Source organism: Epinephelus moara, chromosome 20 (genome assembly GCF_006386435.1).
Source record: "Epinephelus moara isolate mb chromosome 20, YSFRI_EMoa_1.0, whole genome shotgun sequence".
Taxonomy (NCBI): Eukaryota; Metazoa; Chordata; class Actinopteri; order Perciformes; family Serranidae; genus Epinephelus; species Epinephelus moara.
Window position 1 is genome coordinate 28,384,884 of NC_065525.1, and position 27,035 is coordinate 28,411,918.

The 27,035-nt window shown below is 39.5% G+C and overlaps 2 protein-coding genes across 3 annotated transcripts; both read right to left on the reverse strand.

Annotated features, from left to right (window-relative positions):
• Positions 1-1,288: 1,288 nt before the first annotated feature.
• LOC126408635 (unconventional myosin-Va-like) lies at positions 1,289-21,886 on the reverse strand. 2 transcript variants are annotated; one of them, XM_050074311.1, is made up of 40 exons: positions 21,734-21,886; positions 21,238-21,348; positions 20,421-20,592; positions 20,017-20,161; positions 19,300-19,456; positions 19,075-19,218; positions 18,603-18,684; positions 18,381-18,488; positions 18,155-18,261; positions 17,281-17,546; positions 17,104-17,185; positions 16,883-17,023; positions 16,631-16,756; positions 16,278-16,361; positions 15,871-15,996; positions 15,047-15,144; positions 14,853-14,939; positions 14,623-14,731; positions 14,291-14,502; positions 14,031-14,187; positions 12,978-13,217; positions 12,585-12,833; positions 11,858-11,951; positions 11,287-11,417; positions 10,857-10,970; positions 9,318-9,452; positions 9,117-9,173; positions 7,237-7,464; positions 7,051-7,118; positions 6,894-6,965; positions 6,610-6,808; positions 6,139-6,232; positions 5,583-5,726; positions 4,938-5,092; positions 4,768-4,857; positions 4,530-4,680; positions 4,174-4,450; positions 3,269-3,443; positions 3,095-3,175; positions 1,289-2,175 (listed from the first exon to the last, which is right to left on the reverse strand). In XM_050074311.1, exons 1-40 carry the CDS (start codon positions 21,758-21,760, stop codon positions 2,023-2,025), a joined length of 5,448 nt encoding a protein of 1,815 aa, XP_049930268.1. In that variant the 5' UTR covers positions 21,761-21,886; the 3' UTR covers positions 1,289-2,022. The 2 variants fall into 2 exon arrangements, with proteins under 2 accessions (XP_049930268.1, XP_049930267.1); XM_050074310.1 differs by having other exon boundaries at positions 11,278-11,417.
• A 2,587-nt stretch (positions 21,887-24,473) lies between these two features.
• Positions 24,474-26,687, reverse strand: LOC126408674 (cAMP-regulated phosphoprotein 19-like). The gene is made up of 3 exons (XM_050074367.1): positions 26,497-26,687; positions 25,681-25,803; positions 24,474-25,591 (listed from the first exon to the last, which is right to left on the reverse strand). The coding sequence occupies exons 1-3, from the start codon at positions 26,539-26,541 to the stop codon at positions 25,421-25,423; spliced, it is 339 nt and encodes a 112-aa protein (XP_049930324.1). The 5' UTR covers positions 26,542-26,687; the 3' UTR covers positions 24,474-25,420.
• Positions 26,688-27,035: the final 348 nt, after the last annotated feature.

Below are 27,035 nucleotides of genomic sequence, written 5' to 3' on the forward strand. Positions count from 1 at the left end.
GTTGGAATTTTCAAAATAATACTCACTGGGGTTAAAATCTTTATTTGAAATACACTTCAACCAATATTTTACTATATTTTATTGATTATTTAAATGTTAACACATGTGTCTGTCTGATAGGTTCATTTGCACATTAAGTTTATGTATGTTTTTCTAATATTACGGCATGTATACATTACATTATTTAAAACTTAAATTCTGTTATGACTCATTTCTGACATGACTATGAATCTCTTTTATATTTAAATACTACCACTACTACTATTATTAATAATAATAATTGTTATTATTTACCATTATTAATACTGATCCTTATAGCCCTAAGAATCCTATCTTAAAAGGTACAAACCTGATGCTTTTATTCTGAAGGTCTCGTCACTCATGTTGCAGGTGTGCCTCGTGTCTTCCTGGTTGACTTGTCGCTCACCTGCTGCGGACTTTGACTCCGTGACTCCGCCCTCCCGTCTTGTGACAGCGGTTCCTCAGAGTGGGTGTGCAAGTTTGATCAAGGATTCTGCTAACAAAAGAAACCGGATGCAGACCTCAGTCAGCTCAACGTGTGTGAACGCACCACAGCCACTGCTGAGCCCCCTGCTCGTTTTAAAATGATCATACTGAAGTGAATATTTCACCACCTTATACCAACTTTTCCCACAATATCACTGCACCTGCAAAGCTGAGAAGACAGTGGCAATGCCAGTTTTACAGGGAGACTTGTACAAGGAAACACATGAACACATTCCTGGTGTGCACAGCTGTGACGCTTCAAACTGAGATTAATCAGTGATGAACTTTTAGGCATTTACATATGTTAAGCAAATGCAAATATAGAGCAGTGATAAACATGCTCTTGCAGCTTAGCGCATGCTGAGGTCTAGATATCACTTAGTTTGGACGGCAAAATGTCAGTTACATCAGTCCAGTACATGTAACCTACATTTCCTAATCCTAGATCCCCAAAGTTTTCGATGTTGAGGACTTTCAAAAAGAGGAGTTTGTAAGTCTTTACATTTAGTCTCACAGCTCTTCTCTCAAACAGACTAGGATTAGAGCGCACATTTTTTCTGTTAATACAAGTCCATCTTGTTGCATAACTATGACTCAAGCAGTGAGTGTGTCCGTGTCAACTAAGAGAATAAAACTAAAACTTAATTAAAATATTTTACATTTTCTTTGGGACTCTGTGATAAATGCACTATGAAAAAGTCAGAGCTTGAGGTACCAGATGAGTAACACATGTTAAGGAAGTGAAACTCTTTGTGTAGCATTTTAAGCACTTAAACCATCGTACTGAAAAGCCAGCCTTTAATATGACCAACAACATGAAGACTGGTTAAATATACACTTGAGTCATATCCTGTTCCTTCACCTTGTACTGACATAAATACCATCACCTGATATATTAACGGTTACAGAAATAAAACAGAATTTTATCTTGACACGTTTTCAACAAATGCACATAATATTTTAACATAGCTCATAGTTAGCCTTTGTTTAAAAGATCTGTCTGTGGAGACTCATTGTTAGATACATTTATCTATCCCAACAATTAGACACATCTGCATGTTAACATGTGAAAAGTCTTTTGAAACAAATCCCCAAACACCTGAATGTGAGACAGGTGCGTCAGACAGACTGAAATGTTACCATAATCAAATAAATATTTCAGCAGTGTTTCATGATGTGACAAGTCACATTTCCTTACTTGAGTTTCGGGAAATTGAACCTATTACTTTACAAAATAAAACCAACACCTGTATCAGCGATACATGTAGTGTGGCGTGAGATGACCTTTGAAATGCTTTCTTTGCAGATGCACCATTCATACAGTTATGAGTCTTTGGCTGTGCAGTGCTGAGAGGTTAATACATAGATGTATGTAAACAATTTATCCTTACTCTGCTGCAGTCCTGCAGTAAACAGTGAGAGTGAAAACATACAACACTGGTAGAAGCTTCGGTGAAAAACAGTCTTGGGTGTTTTTACTCTGGTAAACAGATTTAAGTGCAAGAAGTGTCTGGTCTAGATGCGGGCGAGGAAGCCCAGATTGAGGCTAGCAGGGATCTGGATGGCCTCCAGAGCCACAGAGGAAGGTGTGAAGGGGATGGTGACAGAAAAGATCTTCTTGGCATCCATCATCAGAGTGGAGGAATCGACTCTGTCTTTCAAAAGGTCCTGAAATGTGAAAAAAAAACAGATTGAGTAGAAAAACATGATAAACAGCCTTAGTGAACACAAGACTAAAGAGCAAATCTACAATGGATGGATTGCAGTGACTGACAGGACCATGAATTGTGCATCAGTTGCTGTTTGTCTCGAGGTCTGATCCACAAAAGATATTAGAAATAGAACAGCACAAACATGCCCACAGAGTTTTGCAGCTGAGTTCAATTTGCCCTTATTTTGCATCTGATTGTAATTATCTATGTGGCAAAGTATAAATGGTCCCTTTGTGCCAAGAACACAGAGGGCAGAGCAGTGGCAGAGAGAAGAAGAAAACTGAAAATGTTCAGATTGTGAGCTACGAGTCCTGACTGAGAGGGGGCAGAGGCAAGGCATCTGATCGTGACAGAGAGAAAATGTGTTTGGGATTTAATATCACTGTCTGTCAGCAACTATCACCAACTCTCTGAAGATGCATGGAACTGGGCCAGTTTGCACCAAATGTATCCAGAATCTCTTTTCCACTCATTTCGGGCATGCCAAAGGATGGGACAGTTTTGGGACAAGATTTTTGAGACATTTTCGTACATGTGTAATGAAACTATAGAGTGTATATGCTCCATGTTTCTTGTTACTTGGTTGTTCTAAAAACCTAGTAAAGTAACTGAATGATAACAGTTTGCACCACATGTATTTATATTACCCAGTTTAAATGTGTAATTAGCGCAGGAGCACCAGGATGCTATTTGCCCAGCAGCACAGTTAGGGGTGCATTTCACCCTTTGTGGGTGCTTTGAGCATTACACAGTTTCTTTTTGTCTTATATGTGCAGGTTTAGCAGCTGCAAAAGCCATGCGATCCTTTTGTGAATTTGCCCGTAAGTGTCAAAGAACCCTGCAATCTTGTCCACACCTACAAAACCTCTACTCACTTTAATCATTGTGATGAATGTGGTGGACACTCGCTCTTCAAACTCAACCACCGGAGTGTACAGAGTCAACACTTTCACAATCTGCAAAAAGAAAAGACACAACTATCAAACACTAGCAGCACATCATCATCATGTACAGAGATTAAAAAAGCTGAGAATTTACTGATGACGGACCTGTACTGTGGTGAGTGCAGAGCACATGTTGCAGATAGCGAGGGCGTCTGCCTGAGTCTTCTTCTTGATCTGCAGGAGCTGTGCAGCTTGTATGAGAGGCTCCAGAGTCTCCTTGGCACCGCAGTCTGTCAGCCCCCTCTCCGCCAGCCACTCCTCCAACTGCCAAACATTGTACCTGAAGCCAGAGGCATTGGACAAACAATTGAGACGGAACCGAGGTACTGTCAAGCAAGGTCCAATCTGACATCTGTTCTGTGACACCAGAGGAAGGTTAATGTTCATGAACAAAGTGCTGCCTGTATGACAGAGAAAATTATTTACTGCAGTTATTAAAATATGAATGTGCAAAATGTTATTCACTGTCCAAAACCAGGTTGTCCTATCACAGTGTGTGCTCATATGTCTGGGACAAAAATTGACTAGCTGACCCTTTCCAATGGACAAAAAAACCACTAACATCTGGCTTTTGTCTTTAATGGGAAAGGTTACCGTCAACATTCAATCCCGAGACAAATGACTTTTCAGTAGTCATGGATCTTTATCCGCTCCAGCTCCCATTGGCTCCGATCGGGAATGATGGAAATCCATATTTAAGAAACCTCTGTATAGGTGCTAATTAAAGTGGTAGAAAAAAGTGTAGCATTTTGTTTTTATTCAGCCTAATCATTTAAAATATTATCCAAGGTTCCTTTAAACAATTGTCTTTTTCTGTCACTGTGAAATATTAAATGTGACAATAATATGAAAGTGCATGATTGTACAAGTTTTTTAACAATCAGATCACTGAGATGTTGCCTGATGTAAGCAAGGGCTCAGTCCAGACACACTTCAGTCCACACTTGTCTGCCCCTACTATTTCATTGCTTTAAGTACAACAACTGACCAGTGATCGTTCTGTGCATTACCTGATCTGCAGGCCTTTACTCCAGGAGCACATGTCCTTCCGCAGCAGCAGGTGGTTGAGCGTGACCGCACAGATGATGTAAAACTGCTGCTTGACCAGCTGTTTTATGAGCTCCATGTCCATCCCGTGCTGATTCATGGTGGTGTGGAGGAGGCTAAGACGCTGCAGCAGGACTTCCACTGTAACAGCCTCATGGAAACTGGTGCTTCTCTTTCTCAGGCCTGTCGGTTTGGACCCCAAAACACCCTGGATCGTCTCTTGCTCCAGCATGCTCGCCACTATAGGAAAAATACATTTTATGTGAGTGTTATGAACACTATGTTAGTTAATACGTATAGTGACATTAGTTCTCCTCACCAATCAGGGGCTGCAGGGTGTCCTCTACGCATTTGATGAGCTGGCGGTAAATCTGAATGGCTAGATCACCAAAAACTTGGTGGTACTCTGACAGTTCAAAGTTGGCCAGGCAGTGCTCGTTCTGCTTAGGAGTGTTGTACTGAATGAAACCCTACAGTATACAGAGGTTGTACAGACATCCAGGGTTAATTAAGGGATGTGCAGCTATAAACATAACTCAAAGCCCTCTGAAGCTTACCTCATCCCCACTGTACTGCTTGAGACAGTGCATGAACCGGCATGTGTTGGCCAGCCAGAAGGACACCACTTCAAAATCACCTCCTCTCCTCTATAAAAACAGTATCAAAATTAATTCACAATAAAAGCATCAGTCACTTTCTTTACACACATCATAGTCACATACTGCACCTTAATGACGCCTTTGATGCTGCTGATGGTGGAATTGAGCAGAGTGCTGAGTCTCTGATCATCATTCACATTGTCTGCATATCGCACGCACATGAAGATGATGTAAGCTGGGAGCCCAGGGGTGAAGCTGACTGCGACACCACGAGGCTTCAGATCTGAAAAGATTACAGTATCTTAATGAGGTCATCGAGAGCAGTGGTTCGATCCCTGACTCTTGCAGTCTATATTTCTAAATATCCATGGACAAGATATTGATTACTGTAATTTTATCACGTTAATCTGTTCTGTACACATGACATCTATTGTACGTCTGTCCATGCTGGAGGAGGGACACCTTCTCAGTTTCTACCATTTTCTTTTACCTTATTAAAGGTTTTTTTGGGGGGTAGTTTTTCCTTATCTTTATTATCCCTAAATATCTGATGAGCAGGTGGCACTTTGCATGGTAGCCTCGGCTACCTGTGCATGAATGTGTGAACGTTGTTGTAAAGGACTATGAGTGGTAACTAAGACTAAAAAAGCTCTATATAAATGCAGTTTATTTACTATTTACCAAATGATGTGTCTATGTATGAAAAACATTTGCATGCAGTTCTAAAAACACTTCAGAAAATTATTTGCTCCAGCAAAACAGGTTTAACATACCTACGACCAGACTCTTAAGCAGGCGGCTCTCGTCACCCTCCCTGTACTCCAACATGCCCCGATACTCTTTCTCCTTGCGGGTGATATTCACTGCTTTGCCTGGAGTCGTCATCACAGGGGCTTTACTCTTTTGCTGAGCGTTTGCTAAACACAACAGAGACACAATGTAAGAAATGACAGGATTGATGCTGTGCTAAAACCATCTAGACAAATGTACTGTGTGAACTAAGGGTGGGCAATACCACAAAATTTGGTTTCAAGCTGGTATCAAGTACAACAGGGCCAGAAATGCCAATACTGATACAGATACTTTTTATTATTAGCGGCTTATGTATTTTTATGTAGAGGAGAGCAGTGTATCATGATTTATGAGGTGAATAATCAGTCTGCTAAAGTCACAGCTAATAAGGACCAGTTTGAACCTGACCTGTTTTGGTATTGATCCTATTGACGCTAGAATCGATCTTCAAAACAAAAACTTAGTATCTGTAGTATCAATAATTTGGTATCGACCCACCCACCCCTAATATGAACATAGTCAGTGCCTGGTGATTACCTTCAAAATCTTCAACTTTTTTCATGTAAAGTTTAAGTTGTTTTTTTAGCTTGCGCATGTTTTTGTCTTGTTGCTCCTGCTGCTCCATGAGTTCCTAAAAGGATGGAAACATAGATTAGAGTGAGGGCAAACCAAACTCTCATACAGTTTTGAAGTGTTAATCATAAAACTGTTCAATTAAAACATCTGTAAATAGCAACAAGCAGAGAACTTTTTTGACCTGTAGAAACTCTTGAAAAGTCTAAAATCATAAAAATACTTTCCTGACTCTTCTGAAAATGTGCACAAATACAGACGACATGAACGCAGAGTACAGACAGAAGGCTCTGTCAGAGTCTGTATACGAATCTAATGCTGAGCATAAATGAGCTTTAACTGTTTTTCATGAAGGAGCTCTGCATTGTGAAAATAATTACATAATAACTGATAAAAGGCTAAATGATCCAGATTGTGACCAGTGAGCAGACCCACCAGGTTCTCATTGGTGAGCCGTGTGATCTCGTGCTTTAGGCTCGCATCGATACGGGCATCTTCAGGCAGGAGGAGGCTCTGGGCCAGCAGCTTCTGCTGTTGCTCCTTTTCAGCCTTCAACTTTTTCACCTCCTCAGCCAGCTTCTTATTCTCCTCATTGTGAACACGCTCCTGCTCCCTCATCTGGCACTCCAGAAGCCTGAAGGTGGAGGGATAGCACTCAGTTTCATGTGTCATTAACAAGCTTGAATGCACCAACCAAGTACAGAATATTATGTCATCACCTGTTGGTCTCTTTCAAGCCTCCGTAAGCCAGCCACAGCTCTCCATCTTCATTCAGTGTGTGGATTTCAGACCTGAGGAACAGCATCACAAACCTTATATAACACTAACGGTACCACCTGATGGATTTAAACTGGAGTGGGAGCCACATTGTCTTACCTGTCAACGTCTTGAAATGAAGGCATTTCACTTAGCTCTAACTTCACACCTTCGCCGAGCGCAGAGTCCTAGAGGTCGGTTCATATGGGATAAATTATATCAGGTGTTGTCAGATGCACTAAATGCTAAATACTGACAAAAAAATAAAGAATTTAATAAATGTAAGAACATAATTCACTTTCTCACCTTATGTTTCAGAGCCTCTTGGCGGACCATATGCGACCGAAGGAGCAGCACTTCCTCTTTTCGCATCTCCAGCTCCTCATTGGAAGAATCGAGCTGATCCAGCAGTATGTTGTAGGGCAGAGAGCCAGGGGCAGGGGGCGCCAGTTCACTACTCTCATTAGTCAGAGACTTCCGCAGTTCATTTAGATCCTGCTTCAGCTTCTTGTTCTCAGACTCCAGTTCTTGCCGCTGCATTAAAGTGGGATTAGACAAGTTTTTTGCTTTAACTTATTATTTGACGTAACTGCTGATGCACTCTGTAATGGCTATAGAATATTGAATAATAATGGTTCACTATAAGTGTCACTTTCACTATGTCATTCTGTCTGCCTTTCGCATGATCTACCAGGAAAATTAAGTGTTGATTTACGGCACAAAGGAACGACATTAACCACTGTAAATCGTGGTAGCTATCAGTAGCTATCCCCAGTTACCAAACAGTATCAAAGTATGTTAGAAAGTCCACATACCTGTGTAATAAGTTTGCTTGTCTATGACATTACAGGTCTGTTTGCTTTGTACTAATGGTAGTTTACTTTGTCTTACCTAAGTGACGTCATCGGAGCTGCTGTATTAACGAGCTGGAATACGAGCCTTAGTTTCACCCATACTATCTTTGTTTACTGCAGAGTGTAAATACTTACAGGTGGGTGTGTTAATATTTATAATTGAATCCCAGACATTAGTTTAATTATTTGCTAGGCAAGCAACCCTGATGTCTTTGCAACAGCAGCGCTAACAGTAACACTAAAGTTGTCAGTTTCCACTTAAATAAATTTAGAGAAACACAAATAAATCAAACATCAACAAATAATTTTTGTTTCTATTCGCCATCAGTATTTCAATACAAATATCAGTTATAATAAAAACTGTTTTAAGGTATATTAATAAGACAATTTTTTTGTGGACATCTCCTTTTTTGGATGTTGGATGAGAGCTTGCCTGGATCCCAAATGTACCTGACAAAGTCATACAATGCTCAGAAAACAAAGTTCATGGCCTCAAAAGCTCCCTCACAGTAGCTTGATGATTTTAGCATGTTCACTTCTGATGGCATATCCACTGAAACGGTGCCCACATACAAGTACTTGGGTATATAGATAGATGACAAGCTTTCATTTAATGTACAATTGCTACTCTAGTTATGAAGCTTAAAGTGAAGATTTTGGCTTTTATTTTGGAAATAAAGCTTGTTTTACATTCAGTGCTAAGAAAAAAATGTGACTGATTACGGTGACATATTGTATTTGCATGCAACCTCCTCCATTTTACGTAGCATTGATTCAGTATACCATGCATCTCTACGTTTTATTACAAATGCAAAGTCCCTTACTCATCACTGCATTCTTTATGATTTGGTGGGTTGGACATTACTGACCACTCACAGACAACAGCACTGGTATGTTTTTATCTACTAAATCATACTGGGCAAACTTCCAGCCTACCTCTGCACCCTTCTGTGTGTCAGCTCTGGTAGTTACCAGTTATACTCCTCCAAGTGGGTGCTTTATAATGTACCCTGGGTTTTAATAGATCTGGGGAAAAGTGCATTTTCCTACTGTGCACCATGGGCATGAAACAATCTTCAAAAAGATCTAAAATTAGAAACACTTTTATCCACTGATGAAGTCAGTCATAAAGAATGTGCTGAAAGACATGTGCTTGTTTTTCTTGAGAGGCCACTGTGTTTGAATAGTTGTTTTATTGTGGATTTTTGTATCATATGTTGTATTTGTTGCATTTGAATGTATATAGATTAGCTGCTACCTTGGCCAGGTCTCTCTTGTAAAGGAGATTTTCAATCTCAATGGGATAATAAAAGTAAATAAATAAATAAATACCTTGAGTGTTTCCAAGTCCAGTTCTGCTCTGCCAGCTGTTCTCTGCTTCTCCACCTCCTTTTAACAAAAGTATAAACATTAAGTTAATACCAACCATTTAACTACAAATATCAACCACAACATAATTAATAGCTTATTGATACAAAACTCTTTTGTCTGTTTAGTAATGTTAAAGACCAATATTGGTGTTTCAGTCCATACTTTTGCCTTTTCTTGTTGGGCTTCTTCTTTCTTATCCAGCTGCTGCAGCAGTGAATGTTTGTCCTGCTCCAGTTCCTTCACTCTCCTCTGGAGCTTCAGGAGGACTGGCAGGTCCACCGTCGCCTGGGTCTCGTCCTAACACAACAGAGCAGGCATCGGCTGATAAATCTCTTCACAAACTAACTAGAATGCTGCACTAATAGGATTATTACACAGACAAGGCCAGAAGAAAATCTTCCCATAGCTGTTCCGAGGAATGAGTGTCCAGTGTTTTGTAACCAAAAACGACTCTTCACAGTGGTTGTATTATCACCAGCATTGTAGATGACACCAAGTTTTACCATGAAAACAAGAATTCCTTGTAACTGACCATTTACACCACACAGCTGCTATTCTTCGTCAATATAGAAAATACAAATGTTTTACAGCCACCTTTAACAATTAAGGAGGAGCAAGTATTTCATTCTCAAAAAGACGCATTTTGGGCTACTTCTGTATAAGTACTACTTTCAGGCTGTTTTGGTACTGCACCATGAGTAGGGTTGGGTACCGAACTCGGTACTTTAAAGGGTACTAACCAATTTACATCAGTACTACAGAGTGCAGATTCACAATAAATCAATCGATCTCAAATTTCACTAACTGAGAGCTCGTCTAGGTGAGTAAGAGAGAGAAGACTATATCACCCCCACAGCTTGTTCAATTCAAAATGAGTCAGGGCAGTAGCAAGCTGAAAGTGGTCGCAAATGTGGTTACACCTTTCAAAACTCGACACAGACAACACTCAACACTATATTTGTATTGAGCCCAACTTTAGTTTCAGTTTCAGGCCTGCTCCAAATTTAAGATGTTAACACAAACTGCCTTTTGTTTGAGTGTGTTAGCTCAGTGTAACATATAAATTTAACAACATTAATATTGTATTAAAACATCAGTTTCACTTGGTCCTTTATGGACAGTTTGGGTTGGTGTCCATGTGTGTGTGTGTGTGTGTGTGCATGTGTGCGTGCTTGCGTGTTTGTCTTTCCCCAACACCACTTTGCATTCTCATGCTATGCCCTGGTGACAGACTGTGACAGGCTGTAGGTTGTGGGGACAGGTTTGGCAGGGGAGAGGGAGGTAGGGAGGGTTTTTCTTTTGTGTGATGTTTAAAATGTTCTAAATAAATAATGTTGACATCAAGGAGTCTGAACTTATTTTTTACAACTGGAAACATTATTTTTTATTACAGAGACACTTAAGAGCTGAAAAAAGCTACTGTTGGGTACCAAGTGCTGGTTTAAATGTGAATGGTACCCTGGGGCGTCAGTGGCTTAGTGGTAGAGCAGGCGCCCCATGTACAAGACTGTTGCCGCAGCGGCCCGGGTTCGACTCCAGCCTGTGGCCCTTTGCTGCATGTCACTCCCCCTCTCTCTCTCCCCCTTTCACACTTGTCTGTCCTATCCATTAAAGGCTAAAAATGCCCAAAAAAATATCTTTAAAAAAAAATGTGAATGGTACCCAACCCTAACCAGTATATTGTGTAGTTTCCAACATTACCTCTGTTTGTATGGAGCTGTTGTCTCCCTCACTAGAGCCTAAGCTCTGACTGAACTCAGATGAGTTGCTGCTGTAGTTGGAGTCCGTCCTCTTGTGACCAGATTTGCTTGAACTCTGGTTAGGGGTGAGAAAAAAAACATGTTATAGAGGAAATAAGTAGCCAGACATAAACCTGTTTCATCATGATAAGCATTTTTCTAATGTCACAAATAATTTGTTCACAGACGCCCCGTTGTTACATGTTTGTACAGGCAACTGGTTTCTGTGTCTCTGTACTCTACAGAACTACTGAACTGATTCTGGTTTGTGGCACAATCTTGAAATCCCCATGTTGTTAAAAGCCAATGCTCAAGATGTATCAAATGACAACTACTGTTGCAATGAATGTGAACACCATGAAGCTAAATTAAATGTTCCTCACAATGCTGACATTCATCTCCTCCTTCAGGTCTCTGTGCCGCTCCTCCAGATGCAGGTGCTCACTCAGCAGGCTTTGGTAGCGAGAGCGCTCTTCAGTTAATTCCTTTTCCAGCTGTTTTGCATTCTCGATGGTTTTAATATCTGAGACAAAACAGTTTTGTTTTATCATTCTTTCTACATGCAGCCATTACTTAAAGGTCTAGTGTGTAGGATTTAGTGGCATCTCGTTGTGAGGCTGCAGACTGCAACTAATTGGAACTTCTCCTGTGTGCCAAGCGTAAAGAAGAGCTAGGGTGGCCGATGCAAAAACAGGAATGGCCCTATCTACAGCCAGTGTTTGGTTTGTCCACTCTGGGCTACTGTAGGGCAACATGGTGAACTCTGTGAAAGAGGCTCTTCTCTGTATGTAGAAATCAGTGGCTCATTCAAAGGTAATGAGAACACAATTCTTATTTTCAGGTGATTATACACTCAAGAAAACATACTTATTATATTATATTCTTTTCTGCCACTATATTCCCCTAAATCCTACAAACTGGACCTTTAAAGACTGTGGATATTATAAGTGAACAGCTCAGTACCTGTTAAGTGATCAGCTTGTTCCAGGATTAGTTTGTTCAGTTCATCTTTCTCGCTGTTCAGCAAGCTGTTCTTCATATTAAGTTCTTCTACCACCTGATAAAGAAAGGAGGCAAAATCATGTAATCTTAGTCTTTTTCTTATTCATTATATCTTCTGAGGTTCTAGGAACTGACAAAACTGGAGCAAAATAGGTTAATTAAATGCCCAAAGGGTCAAAATGACAAGTTCATATTGTACATTTCATTCTGTCCTTTTGTAATTCAGATGTTTCCATTCTGTCCAGAAGATTTTGGACAATCAATCTTAAAAATTATAAAACAAATGAGCAGGCAGCTTAAAGAAGCAGAAGATCATGGGATCACACATCTAGGGGGAGGGGCTGGCCCACATAAACATACTCAGATAAGACAAAACTAAACAGCCCACTAATTCAGGAAAACTCAATTTGAGGATGAAAGATAAGTTAATTGGTGACTTGAACACTGAGGAAAATAAACAAAATGCTGCTGTATGACCTTGTGTGCAAAAAACAGTGTTGGCTCCAATATGATTTCAACCAATGTCATTAAAAGGTGCAAATGTATCTCCACCAATTTTATGTCATTAACGTCGCCTACTGCCATTCCAGATAATTATTAAAAAAAAAGGGAGAGAAAGAGCACTATATGGAAAACTCTAGGGTTGCCCGTCAGTCAAGTTGGATAAATCTAGATGAAATAGACCTACCTGTTTTGTCTGCTCCTTGTAGACTCTTGTCTGCTCTTCCAGGTCTTCTTTCTCTCTGCGGGTGTTGTCCAGCTCCTGCTGAAGGAAAGAGAGCTGCTCCAGCAGCGAGGGAAGCGTCGCTGCCTTGGCTCTGGTCTCCTGCTCTGATTTCCGTAGATTTTCGATCTCTCTGTTCTGTTTCTCTCTCTCAGTAGTCTGAGTCTTCTCCACAAGATTCAGCCTCTCACTGAGCTCTCTGTTTTCTTTATGCTGCAGGGGGGGGGGGGCACACGCATGCGATGCATGTGATACAACAACTCCCATTGACCCAATATTTTTCCAGGAAGTTTCATTTTTTCGGATTCCAGAGCAAACAACTACTTAACTCTGCCAAAACTAGATGCTCATACTCACCTGCTCATTTATCTTGTGCTGCAACTGCAGAATCTTGTTCTCCATGCCGATGTTGAGCTTCTTGAAGTGCTCCACAGAGCGGGCCTCCACTTTCAGCTTCTTTAATTCCCTCTTGGCCTTCATGCGACGTACACAGCTCTGCAGCAGGACGATGGCTGCCATGGTGCGTCTGTAATGCTGTCTAGCCAGCAAGCCTCTCACCCATTTCTGGATGACAATAGCTTTCTGCTCAAACATCAACTGTGAAAAAAGACAAATATTTAGGTTAAAGTTAAGTCAGGTTTATGAGTGGAATGATAATGACAACACTTGCAACAAGTGAATGCAAGAGGTGAGGTGAAAATCCACCATCCGGGTGTAAAACATTTTGGATTCTCTCTTAAACTTGATGGTAAGATTAAGCCTACGTAAAAAGTGCTAACACATTTTTATCAAGTAAATTGCATTACCATCGTGTGTTTCAGTCTCACATACCTGTTGCCAGTCCATTCACAGTGTTAAACAAAAACATTTAACATGTGTCCCAGTTTACTTCCTGTTGCACTGTATGTGAATGACATCAGCTAAAATACCATTTATGTTAAAAGTGTTAACAAGGTCAACAAGGTCAGTATGAATATTGTCAGCCTCTATTCATATGACTTAATGATTAAGACTGCTACACAGCGATCAAGGTTTAGGAAGTGCAAAACAATCTGGTGTACTCTGTGTGCTGCCGCTACAAGCCTTTGCTGCCTCAACAATGTTACGGAACCTGGCACATCTGTGCTTCCTTTGAGCTGGAAAGTTCTCCATATTATATTCATGAGGCACTAATTCCTGTTTTCTTTGTGGCACCCATTAAATCCAGTTTGGTCATTGTAATATTCAACTATCAGGTTCCTCTATTGGTTGACCTTAAACAAACTCAAAAATACTCAACAGGCAAGCGAAATCAAGGCTAACGCTGATTGCCTGCTGGAATTATATTATAAAAATTTAATTTTGACTACAAAACCTTCAAGCACAGGAAACCTTAAAAGTGTGGAGTTATAACTTATCCAAAGGCATTACCTTATGATACTGCTTTCTAGCCATATAAGCCCTCAAGCAGCACTGAATAGTGATAGCTGCAGAGCGCTGCTGCTGGTAGTGTCTCCTGGCTGCCCACATACGCACGTTCTTCTGAATGAGAACAGCTGCTCTGGTTCTTCGCAGAAACTTGACATAGCTGACAGGAGAAAAACAAACATGGAAGAAATTTGCTGGATCAGCTCCAAGTTGTTTTATCTGTCAACTTCTTATTCTGCTGTTGTTTTAATGTCTCCACTCACCAGCGTGCCTGGTGACCCCGTACGTGTCTCTGTATGGTGATGGCAGATTCCCTCATCCTCAGGTACTTCTTGCGAGCCAGCCAGCAGCGGATGGTCTTCTGGATGCGGACACAAGCCATACGCAGCTTGTCTGAACGCAGCTTCTCCAGGTAAGCCACCTGACCAGCCCTGAAGAAGATCTTGCTTTTGCCAAACTGATACTTATCCTCATCCTAGGAGCCACATTGAATATACATTAGCAAATGTAATACGTAATATTTTAGTGGGTCTGTGAATGTTAATCTATTTTGTTACTGACATTATGAGGATGCTTTCATACAGTTCAGACATACCTTTACAAGTTTTTCCAGAAGATTTTTGCAGGTTTGCTTTCTGTCAGAGAGCACATCCTTCTGCTTCATAAGGACCCGATAACGACAGAAGAATTCCTGATAGGTCCATCTGCAATATTCATGTAAATAAGACAAGTTGGATATGTTAATTTCATAGGTCTGCATCTTCTAAACATACAAACCTTCCATGGCCCTGTGCTCTGTACCAGGTGCTGTTGTTGATATGCTACCTAGATGGGAAGCCTGCTGCAGAGATCCGGATTGTTTCCAAGATGCCACATGCTCGAAGCTGCTGCACTGCCCTCACAGGATCCAATCTGAAATAAAGATAAAAACATTCATAAAAACACCCGCTACAAAAATGAGTGTACCACTATTTCATCTGTCCTAGTTGCAGATAATCTAAGAGATAAATCTTTCTCACGTGAATGGTGATTTAAGGTCATTTGGCTTGATGCAGCGGACGTAGTGAGGAGTTGTAGCGTTTAGTGTGTCCATCAGCAAATGCAGAGACTGTCGAAACTGAATAAAAGACAACAATAAATTCTTGATAAGTAAATATGGAAATACACGAAAGGCAAAAAAATGCTTGAACTTTAGTTTAAACATGGTTATCACATTTTTGTATGACAATCATTTAGGGGTGATCCAGTCATACATTTTTAGTAGTTATTTCCTTAGTGGGGATGTTTCTAACAACTTATATTCCTGACGTTTAAACAGAACTGGAAAACTTAGACTAGTCAACTAGTCTTAAAGTAAGAAAACACTCAGAAAACAGTCAAAATTGAGCATATATTATTAGGGCCATTTGAAATTGTTAATCACATTTTTTAATGTCCAAATTGTATTTTAAATGCTGCTGAAATATGTGTCACTTTCATGAACACTGTATTTTAGTTTACTGCATTTTAAAAGTTGACAAATAACACTTATTGAAAACAATATTCTTTAGAAAAATAACTCTTTAGGACATGTGATTTTTACAGTAGCATTTTCATTGGGTGAGTGCAATCACATAAAATTTTAATAAAAAGCTTCATCGACTAATATTTCTGGTACCAACTAGTGAGTGTGGCAACATTTAATCGACTAGTCAACTAATCATGTACTACCTTAAAGGCAATTAAATCTAACCAGCTGAGAAAACAATTACATTATTAAATATAATTTTCAGTGATGAGAAGTTTTTAATCATGCATTTCCCCTCACCACCAATGTCATGTTGCCTGCTCTTTGTGCTCTCACCTGAAATCCCACAGTCTTCTTATTATCCCTCTGAGTCGGACCGGCTCTTCCAGTGACACTACTACGCTTGTTTGTAGAACTTGTTGCCTTCTCATCATCCTCAAACAGCTTCACCAGCCAGTCGACCTAAAAAGATCATTTTTCAGATATCGAAGGGACGAAATGCAAAGTTATCACTGAACAGCAGATGGCAATGTTTTCAATCTGACATTCAAAAGTGGGTGTATTTCCTCCAATGGTTGTGGTTGAACAATTCTAGGGTGTGTGCCCAGGGACTTGCAACACACAAATATACTTAAAATAATATGCTCCTAGTTGAGGAGGCGTTGACACTGAACTGCTGTTACCTCCTTAAACTGACTAATTAAAAAGTACAAATATTATGAACCATTTATAAAGCATGTCACCTTGCTCTTTTTCAACACATTTATCTGCTCCTCATTGACTGTGTCCTTGTTTTTCTCCAGGAAACCCTCACACTGGTACTCCACCTAGGCACAAAGGACCAGGTCACACAGTGTTCTTTGACTGGAAAAGTAAAGGTCACATTCATCATTCAGAGTCTGAGGAGGACTGAATTAGTACTGAGCTAGTAAAAAAAACCTATCAAACATCTGTGGTGAAAGCATATAATTTTGACTTTGCAGCCAAAGTGAGGACAATTTCACACTCAACGCTTGTGGTGCTCTTCGTTAGAAGACATGAGTCACACATCTGCTGACCACTGAGATGCAGCATGAGACATACAGTCATGTTTTACCTTGTCTGCAAAGTGGAGGATGATGAAAGCTCTATTTGATAACCTGGGTTTATCAAAGTGAGCGTTCTGCTTCAGGAGGGTGTTGTACAGTTTCTGGGCCCATGTGTCGTCAGAGCCTTTGGGCATCTATGGAAACAGGAAGAGCTGACACATCAGTTATTCATGGAATTACTCATAACCTCCAAACATAGCATTGTGGTGATTCCTCCAGTGGAAAGTAACTGAAAAGAAAAAAGTAAAACTGCCTTTTACTTTGCACTCCTCATCCAGAAGGTCCAGAACACCCAGCTTGGCCTCAATGAGATCAATACAAGGCTGGTTGTCGTCAAAGTCAATCAATGTCCAGGGGATCTCCTCTTTCATGTACTCCTCTTGCTCCAGTTTGAAGACATGCTGGGGGGGTGACAGCTGAAAATGACTTACATGTACATTTTAACTACAAAATAAACACACTGAGCAAGAAAGACACATACCAGGTTGAACTGTTGTTGAAGCTTCTCGTTGGCGTAATTGATGCAAAACTGTTCAAAGCTGTTGATCTCAAATGTTTCAAACCTGAGGAAAAATACATGTTTGAAGTAAAATATGACTGATCATCCACGGTACAGAAATGAACAAAAAACATCACATACCTGAAGATGAAAACATACCCATAAATATCAAGCACACCAATGAAGGAATGTTGTTTTGCTGTGGACTTTAAGGCGATGTTAATACTGCCCACAATCCAGCTGAAGAGTCTGGCGTAGATGTGTTTGGCGAGAGCATCTCGGCCATTGATAGCATTCATTTTGGAGACTGACTTGACGAAGGTCTCTGTGGTCGTTTGGAGTTTCCTGTGACATAACCAGTGGGCCATTTCTTCACAGGGCACCCCCATCAGCTCACAGAACACCATCAGGTGGGCATTGTCTGGCTGGAAACACATCAAAGGAGTTCTTCACCAACAAAATGACCATTTGTATATTAATTAATAAGTCATGCTGTGTTACCTTAAATTTGTAAAAAGAAGTTTGTTTTTCTCGCATGCCTTCAAGGAAAATGGCAAACATATTGATTTATTGATTCACACAACTCGTGTAGTATAATCCAAGTCTCATTTATCCAATTACAGTCACATGCTCAGTATTTCCAAAACACGTGCTTTTTCACTAAAAACCCTTAGTATTTAAAACTGAACTGAATTTGAAACTTATCTATGCTCTCATCAAAGCCATAGAAAATGCATGTATTTGAGAGTACTGAGCATAAAGCTGGATAAATGACAACTGGATTATACTGCAGGAATTGTGTGAGAGTTTGCAAACAGATGTTTTGACATTGTTCTGCTGTTGTTAAACATGGTCCCCAATTAATTAATCATAAATCAATATCTTTGCCGTTTTCTGTGAAGGCACGCAAGAAAAACAAAGTTTTCTTCACAAATTAAAGGTGACACAGCATGACTAACTGATTCACAAACAGTCATTTAAGTCCTTTCATGATAATGACTGAACAGGTACAGATCTGTGTTTCAGTGTTTACCGAGATACTGCTTTTGTCTGCTGACTGCTCTTTCACCTCCACGTTGCTAAGATGGAGAATAGCTGCCAGAATTTGGTAAATTGCCATTTGATCACTTTCACTGATTCCTACAATGAAAACAGAACAATAAAATTAGAAATAATGATCAATCATGTCAACCAGAGACAGAAAATATATATGTAAAGTGCTGTCCATTCAACATGCTGAAAATACAAAACGTATTCACCTAACAGTGAGAAGGCCTTCCTGGTATTGCACATGTCTTTGGCATCATCCACACCATCTATGACTGGGCTCTGACCCTGGTTAGTACAGTGGAAGTCATCTGCGCAACCTTCAAACATTAATCAGTCATATAAACTATTGTTCTAGATAGACTATATAGATCTGTTTGTTTTTTGTTTTAAAATCCTGCTAAAAAGACTGCCTATGTTGGTTACTGTCATACCTAACTTGAAGGCTTTGAACTCTGGTAAATGTGAAGAGGCACACAGCTGGTAGAATATATGGTAATTCCTTTCTTCAGGGGCCTAAAAGTAGTGCAAAGAGACACACAATGTAAACAAAGTAAATTACACAATTACTGCAAACATATTCAGTGAAACTGACAGCTCTCTGCAAGCACATAGCTTAAACTGACAGTATAAAATTTTCTCTTGACAATAGTTCACAGTTGCTTAAAAAATCCAATATGTTGTCATTTTCCTGAGTCAAGGCCGGGCAGGCTAAACTATGTGTTATGTTGTTTGTTAATACGTTGCTAAGATATACACATGTTACATTTTACATGCACTTGAGTGTTTCAAATCCATTAACTGCGAGCAGAAACATAGATTATAGAAAGATAAGGAAAGCTGACCACATTCTGACACTGAGTCACACACAGACATGTCAGTTCAAATCATAGCAGTGAAATTTACCTGAAACACAACTCTAGACTTTTCCAGTAAGTAGGTCCTCATGTTAGCTCCAATAATACAATGCCTCTTATCGAACCCAATCTCAATGTACTTCCCAAAGCGACTGCTGTTGTCATTCCGTGTTGTCTTGGCGTTCCCAAGAGCCTGGAAGAAACACACAAAAGGCTCTCAGTAACCTTTGTCATTTTATGCTTCATCTTATTTTCCTGCAGTGTTAAATGTTACCTCCATGATGGGGTTGGAGGCGAGGACTCTCTCCTCGACGTTGGCCTCACCAGAGGAGCAGCTGACGGTGGCAAAGTAACGCATAGCGTACTTAGCAGAGACAGTTTTGCCAGCTCCCGACTCTCCACTCACTATAATGGACTGGTTTCTTTCATCTCTGTGTGAAAATATGTGATGACATGAAGCTGAGTATAATTTTATAATACTTTTTTTTTTTTTTACTTCATTCAATACCTGTCATGTGAATAGAAGTGTTCAGTTGTGTAAAATACCTACACCACTCCTCTCTATCCAGATGATTTCTACAAATATACATTTTGAAAATGTTCAAATTATTAAAATATTATTGAATATATATCAAACAACTCTGACAAATACATGGCGCTCAACTTCTGCAGTAGTGGGCCAATCATACACAACATTAAAATGAGGAATGGGGTGATTAGTTACAAGCAAAACCATATAAACAGTCATTTATTTCTAGATCTGGGACCAAAAAGGGTTGAATGCAGGTATCATTTGACTGGAAAACTTCCAATTCTAATTGGCACTATTATTTTGGGCGATACCTTGAATGTATCTAGTGCCAATACCCAGTCCTGGATGACATACAACCCAAATATCAGCTTAAATAAATAAACAGTACAAGCGTAAAAGGAAAGTAACATTTGATTGGCTCTGAAATGCAAAATTAAATGTATTGTGAAGTTACCACACCTGGCCATTTGTTTGTATGCTTCCTCTGCCACTGCAAATATATGGGGGTCCATGTCTCCCATGTTCTGCCCACTGTAGGCATTGATGATGTCAGCTTCATAGATGGGCAGGCTCTCATAAGGGTTGATGGCAACCAGGACAATTCCTAAATACCACAAGGGGAAAATTCTCAATTTAACTCTATTAAAATAGCATAAACATAAGTTATCTGACATGGATTTAGATTAATGAACAGTGAACCCTAACTGGAGTCATGGAGTCACAGTGTGTGTTCCTTTAAGAGGAGCCCGCACCACAATAATCAGCATGATGTACTGTAGATTATATCAGAGCGTACAGTGAGCAGGGCTCCAAAGTCTGCAGTGACAGTGATAGTGTGAGTCAAAGGGGATGAAGCTCATTACCACAGTATGTGTAAATCAACTTGGAGTCGATAAAGCGCACTTTAAGGTTGTGTAGCACTGCAGGCTCGTGGAGGTAGCTGAGAGATGTGAGGTCATTTTCCCCCACCAGGATGTTAGGGTTTCTTAGCGGTGGAAGGTTGTTGGTTCTGGGGTCTATCTTGTGTTCCACCTCCTAGAAAGACACAAGAAGTTAGCTATGAGACTAAAGATAGTAAGTTGCTTTTAATTAAAAAAAAACACTGCAAAATGTGTCAGGACAAACAGTGGAAATAAGACAAAAAAAGTAAAATAAGTAGCATCAGTACTTTGTGTGAAAGCTAACTAGCAACCACTGTGCTTGGCTTGTTCATGTTCACTCATGATAATGCTTTGGCCTTATTTCCATACCTGGTGTGCATGCCCAAACTCGACATCACAGCTGCAGGTACCAACAGCGCTGAGAGTAAAACTTACTGTTTATAAGTTTTCATCTATTATTCCACCTATTAAACACCCGAAGCATTACACTGGCTTCTTATATTCAACATTGTCGCAGAGTTGAATACAAAGGCTCAAGGTGTTTGTCTTGTCTGGGAATCTATGTGCATTTACCAAACACCACAGCTGCCTCAAATAATCCCACAGCACACAGAGATTTATGAGGCTCCATTGCCAGTGTTCTTGCAGAGAAATATGTGCATGGCTCTCTGACAGAACATCACACACCCATTTCCACCTCAGTGCATCTATCTCCCTCTCTCTGTGTGTATGTGTGTGTGTGTGTGTGTGTGTGCGTGTGTGTGTGTGTGTGTGTGTGTGCGGCATTTGCCTGTCTCACCGTGCCATCATCCAGCTGCAGAGTCAGCTTCAGGTCGCCAGGAGTGTAGTCTTTGATAAGCTCTGCTGACTTCCACACGTCTGTTGCATCTGGCAGCCATACACGGGCATACTGATGGACACGGGGGGGGAAACCGGGTCAGAGCCACTCAACCACTGCACTTACAGTAGCACAGTCTTGTACAGTAAAAGTACAGCAGGGACATGTGCCACGGGAAAATGGCAGGGTAGCTAACTTGAAGTCAGCAGACAGCAGTCATGCGTATAATGTGGATGGATACGGAACATTTTAAGTGGCTGACACATTAAAAAGCAATAAAATAAGATTTAATCAAACCCATAATTGTTCTGTAAACACTTCTAAGTGACTGACACATGTAAACGACAATTTCTGACTGATATATTTAACGCTAAATAAACTAGCATAACTTTAGCTAGAGGAATACGTTGAATGAGTTGGACAACCGTCACAGTCTACCTTTATTCGGTAAGCCTACCTTGGCGTAAAGTTCAGACGCTGCCATGTCTTAAAAGTCGCTCGAGGGGCCCTCAGAAAGTTTCTCTGCCGGCAGAGAGACGGTTAAACATTTTAATAACCCCCAGAGTGGAAGAGGGAAACTTTTCCGAGCTGCTCCGTCTGCCGGGCTCGGTGCTCTCAGCTGGGAGGAGAGTTCAACTGCTCCTCCAACAGTTGTCAGTCAGCTGCGCGTGCCCTGACACGTTGTGCTCTCGTGCGTCTTGTGTGCCTCCCAGCGGCCAATGCGCTCGCGACAGCTACAGCCACCTGAGGAGAGGGCTGAGGTGGTGTCAACATGACTGCCACGATACAACATGTGCATTATTGATACAGACGGATTGAAAATCACACCACCAGTCGAGCCTAATTATGTTGTTACTCTGGTCAGAATGTATGGGGGATCAATTTACAAAATTAATATTAAAAGGGACAAAGGTCAGAGCCATGGAGTCAACACCGGAGCATCTGGGGGTCAGCAAAAAAAATAATAAATAAATCATAATGATAATAAATAAATAAATAACAATAAAAAAATAAGAAAATTAAATTAAATTTAAAAAAAGAATGTTCCTAATTTAAAAATTGTGCCATTAGCTACAAATGTCCTCAAAAAGGCAACCCACCTATGTCATGATTTAATTTCTTATTTTTTATGTTTTTTAAATAGTCAGTAGCTATATAAAACAAAATTATATGCTTTTTTTCTACATAAGCTTTAGAATCTATAAATAAAATATAAAAAGTAGGCCGTAGCCACTGAGTCAAGACTGCGGGGGATCAAATCTGCTGAGGTGTCTGGGGTCAGCGAAAAATAAGAAATAAAAAAAATTAAATCAAAATTTAAAAAATAAAATAAAACTAAGTATCTTCCTAATTTAAAAATGGTGCCATTAGCTATATATGTCCTCAAAAAGGCAAACCCACCTATGTAATGATTTACTGTTTCATTTTTATTTTTTTAAATAGTCAGTAGCTATCTAAAACAAAATTAAAATCAAAAATCTATAAATAACCTATGAAAACTAGTCCATAGCCATGGAGTCAACACTGATCAAATCTGCTGCGGTGTCTGAGGGATCAGCAAAAAAATCAAAAATAGAAAATAAAAAAACAAAACAAAAAAAATATTAGAAAAATAAAAATAAAATAAAAAAATCTGGATATTATTACATTTATCATAAGAACGTACAGCTGGGGAATCTGGGGGTCAGCAAAAATAAATAAAAATAAATAAATATATAAATAAATTCGAAGTAAAATAAAATGCAATGAACATTCTAGAAGCCAATTCCTAAGACATTATATTATTTATCATAAGCACATACAGCTACATAGTACACTATATCAATATGCAAGATATGTACATGCAAAACTGCAGTATGCCCTAATACTAGAACCTCTACAGGGGCATAAATATAGACGGTGTGGTTGCACTGGCGCCCATGGAGTGAAGGGGCCCATTGAAAGTGTGGGCCCCTGCAAGTGATTCAGATTGCCACCTTGAATAAACCTGTGCTCAAAGAGGAATGATGAGGAATGATAAAATAATGTTCACATTTTAAAATGGTGCCATTAGCTATATATGTCCTAAAAAAGGCAAACCCACCTACGTCATGATTTACTTTTTCATTTCTATTTTTTTTTTTAAAGTCAGTAACTAAAACAAAATGATATGCTTTTTCTACATACGCTAGAAAGTCTATAAATTAAATATAAAAACTCTTCAAATAAATAATTAATTTCTTACTTTGTTATTTTTGTCAGACATGCACTGATGATTGCTGGGCAACATGTATGTCAATGTAAATGTTAACTATAACTAATGTACTTTCACTCATCCTTATTAAACATCACAATTTCTTTCATCATGACTAACAGTCCAGATCAAATCAATATTGCTATCTAAAATAATTGTTGTGATCAGAGGATGACCAGGGCTGTAACTGAGCAAGAATACAAAATACATTTATATTAATCAAATTGTAACATGGATGAAGGCAAAAATTCTTAGAGTCCTTCAACATAATTAGATTCATCTTAGGAATTTAGTTATTGAATTAATTTAATTTAATTTCAAATGGAGTACAAAAAAAAAATCACTTCTCATTTTCATATTGCAGTTTCATAGTATCAGTTTGTCATTTCAGAGTGCAGTTGTCTTGTTCTTTTTACATTCAATCATAGTGTGGTTATTCTGAGTACTTTTATCCACTTTCAATTTGAAATACTGGGTAGAATTACCCTCCTCTCTCCCACTCTCTTCCTAACTGGCTAAGGCCCTGCTCAAGTATCATTTAACAGACTGTGTTTTTGAGGAACTGACCTTTATGAACATCCATTTGTGAAACTTAATAATATACTATTTGCTCTATTTCAGATGAAACCATAGATACCTGCACTTAAGTATTTCTGGCAGCTTTTAGTTGGTACAGTAAGGCTTTATATGCAAGAGAGAATTGGAAAAAATGAATAAATGTTTCAGTAAATAATGGCTAAAATGATGAAAATACATGAATATAGGATTCTTACGATTCCCAGGATTTTATTATTTTACACTACACCCACCAGTAGATGGAGGCATATCTTCATCCTTTTAGGCAAGGTATTCTTCTATGACATACATATAAACTGGGCTCTTTTTGGTTTCGGTAGCTTTACTAACATGTGAGTGAAAAAAATAAATGTGAGGACACATTAATTGAATAAGTGTACTTATAAGATATTATGCAAAACTATTTTATTTACAAAACAAATGGCACACTGTGACTGCACAGTAAATGCACATGCACACTCCAGACATGTCATGGGAGTTTCTTTCCATAAAATCCTACGTGATTCCAGTCAGACAGTGACAGACATTTCAGGCAAAATTCATAACTAAGATTCTCACTGAGGGAGCAAATATTGCTCAAGAGGAACAGTTCATTACTTTTAAGGCCATTTTAGATGCCAGGGTGAAATGGAGACCAGCAGTAAGTACTTGCAAACCAATGTCACTAAAATGAATTAAAATACAACTGGCTACAAAGTGTGTGTGGTCTAATCTCCAGTACTTTGAAAGCACAGAATCAAACAGCTTCACAGAGAGAGGAAGGGAAACAAACAATCGAGGATTAGAAAACAAGAAAAGCAATATTACGTCACTTTTCACTATTTAAACAAACATGCCTCCATTTGTGAAATTGCATACTAAAAACCGTTTCAAACCGAAAGGCATATCCGTAAATTACACTTCTACTTTTCACATGCACTGATGCAAACTGTCTGTGGTCATAACTCGTCAGCTTTTTGCCTCTACAATAATCAGATTCTCTGTGCAGGCTCCTTTTTAAACAGGCTACTTGTATGGAGGCATATATCCTTAAAAGTGAAAGCGTTATGTGAGAATAAGATAGCATTAACATCAATTTATACGCATAACAATTTTTATACTCAATTACAATTCTGTTTGTTTTTTTTTAGAGGTTGAGAAACACTTTCAGCTACAACTTTTTGTTGGGTTTAACTCTAACAACTCAGTGCCTAACAGTTGCCATTTTACTCAAGAATTTGGCTTGGTGCATAACTTGTTCTTAGAGAATACATACAAAGGTGAAAAATAAACGTAAACAGCAGGTAGATATGAAGTGTGGGTTGGAATGGTAACAAAACAGTAAACATAAGACCATCAAAAAGCCAGTTTGCTGGTCACAATTGAAGTCTTTCTTTGAGGCAGGTCCTGAGGTGTTGGGATGTGCCCCCCTGTAATCTCGGTCTTCTCCGTTGGGGCTGACGGCAACTGTTTATTCTTCATTTTCGCCTTGGCCATGTTGTAGTCACCAGAATCAAAATACTTTGGCTGGACAAACAAGAAGATATAAAGTGTGAATATCATAAACTGGTATTTATTAAAAGGAGGAGCCACCAAAGTTTAGGTATGAAACGCACCCCCTTCTGTAGTCTTTTTCTGAGGAAGTCTGAGCCTCCAGGCTTGGTTACCAGGTTAGGATACTTGGACTTCAGCTTGGCCTCCTCTGCTTTCTCTGGACTGATTACTTTGTCCTCCATTTCCTGCAAAGAGAGCACAAATTGTATGGATGGCAATTGTTCAACTCAGCTGAGTGGATGAAAGAAAACCTGTGGGATTTCATTGAAAGCGCATGTGACATTAGTCATCAATAAAAGTGCAAAATCTACTCCAGCAGCAACAGCAGATGCGTCTAGTTTGGCTACTATTTATGTTTCACATTATGCAAGGCCGCCATGAGGGAAAACTCCAGCTGGTGTTTGCACTGACTTAGCATTAATCTTGCCATTTCATGTAGCACGTTCAGCTACAGCATCAACCAAACTCCAGCTGGTGTTTGCCCGAGCCTAGCATTAATCTTGCCATTTCATGTAGCACGTTTAGCTACAGCATTACCCAAACTCTAACTAGTGTTTGCACTAACTTAGCATTGTTGTTGCCATTTAATTTAGCACGTTTAGCAATAGCATTACCCAATTTCAGCTACCCATCAATTTAAAAGTGATTGTAACCACCTAAGCTACTTGTTGGCTACGAAACAGCAGGTTTTTGTTTTTGCATTACCAACAAACGCTAGGAGCTAATTAGCTAATTGCTCGGCGGTAGCATCGTTCAGGACATTAGCCAAGAATAGCTACAGGCTAACTAGCTTGTTGCTAACCGCCTGCTAATTTACCAGATGCGACTTGCTAGCACTGCTAACTAACCGGATAAATGTGCAGTTCTTTATAGTTTACCTGCTGCTCCTCCGACGTCTTCATTCCTTCACCTTCCTCGGACATAGCTGAATTAAACCCCGGCTTTGCTCGCAAATTTGCGGATGTAACGTTAGCCGTTAACCAGCTGCTCTGGAAGATGAACGGTGGTACTTAGAGATCGGTGGCTAGGCGGGCGAGGGCTGCAGCCTGTCATACAGCCTGACCAGCAACAGGCCGGCGAATCGATGCCAGAGAAGCAGATGGGAGACAGACAGGCACTAGTCGATCACAGATCATCATCAACCTGTCAAGCGTCCGATATGCTTTTCATATAGAGAAATTCCTATTTAAGACTTCACATAAGGGTTTTACTGCCTCAGTTAACACCTTAATATAATCTTAATTATTGGCTGATTAATTCGTAGGAATATATATATATATATACATATTTATTTGGGCCTGGCAGATAAAATATTATGCTTTTCTTACTTTTCATAATACAGTATAGGAACAGGAAAAAACAGGAAAAAAAGGCAGGCAGTATGATTCTACTTCTTCTTCACTCACATTTAACATTA

Excerpts from the sequence above, each read along its gene's own strand:
- LOC126408635 (XM_050074310.1), bottom strand. The coding sequence starts at position 21,760 with ATGGCAGCGTCTGAACTTTACGCCAAG. Across the intron at positions 11,418-11,857 it reads ACAAGCTGATCACTTAACAG|ATATTAAAACCATCGAGAAT; the intron begins GTACTGAGCTGT and ends GTTTTGTCTCAG. Across the intron at positions 3,176-3,268 it reads CTGCACTCACCACAGTACAG|ATTGTGAAAGTGTTGACTCT; the intron begins GTCCGTCATCAG and ends TTCTTTTTGCAG.
- LOC126408674 (XM_050074367.1), bottom strand. The coding sequence starts at position 26,541 with ATGTCCGAGGAAGGTGAAGGAATGAAGACGTCGGAGGAGCAGCAG. Across the intron at positions 25,804-26,496 it reads AGACGTCGGAGGAGCAGCAG|GAAATGGAGGACAAAGTAAT; the intron begins GTAAACTATAAA and ends CTCTCTTTGCAG. Across the intron at positions 25,592-25,680 it reads GAAAAAGACTACAGAAGGGG|CCAAAGTATTTTGATTCTGG; the intron begins GTGCGTTTCATA and ends TTGTTTGTCCAG.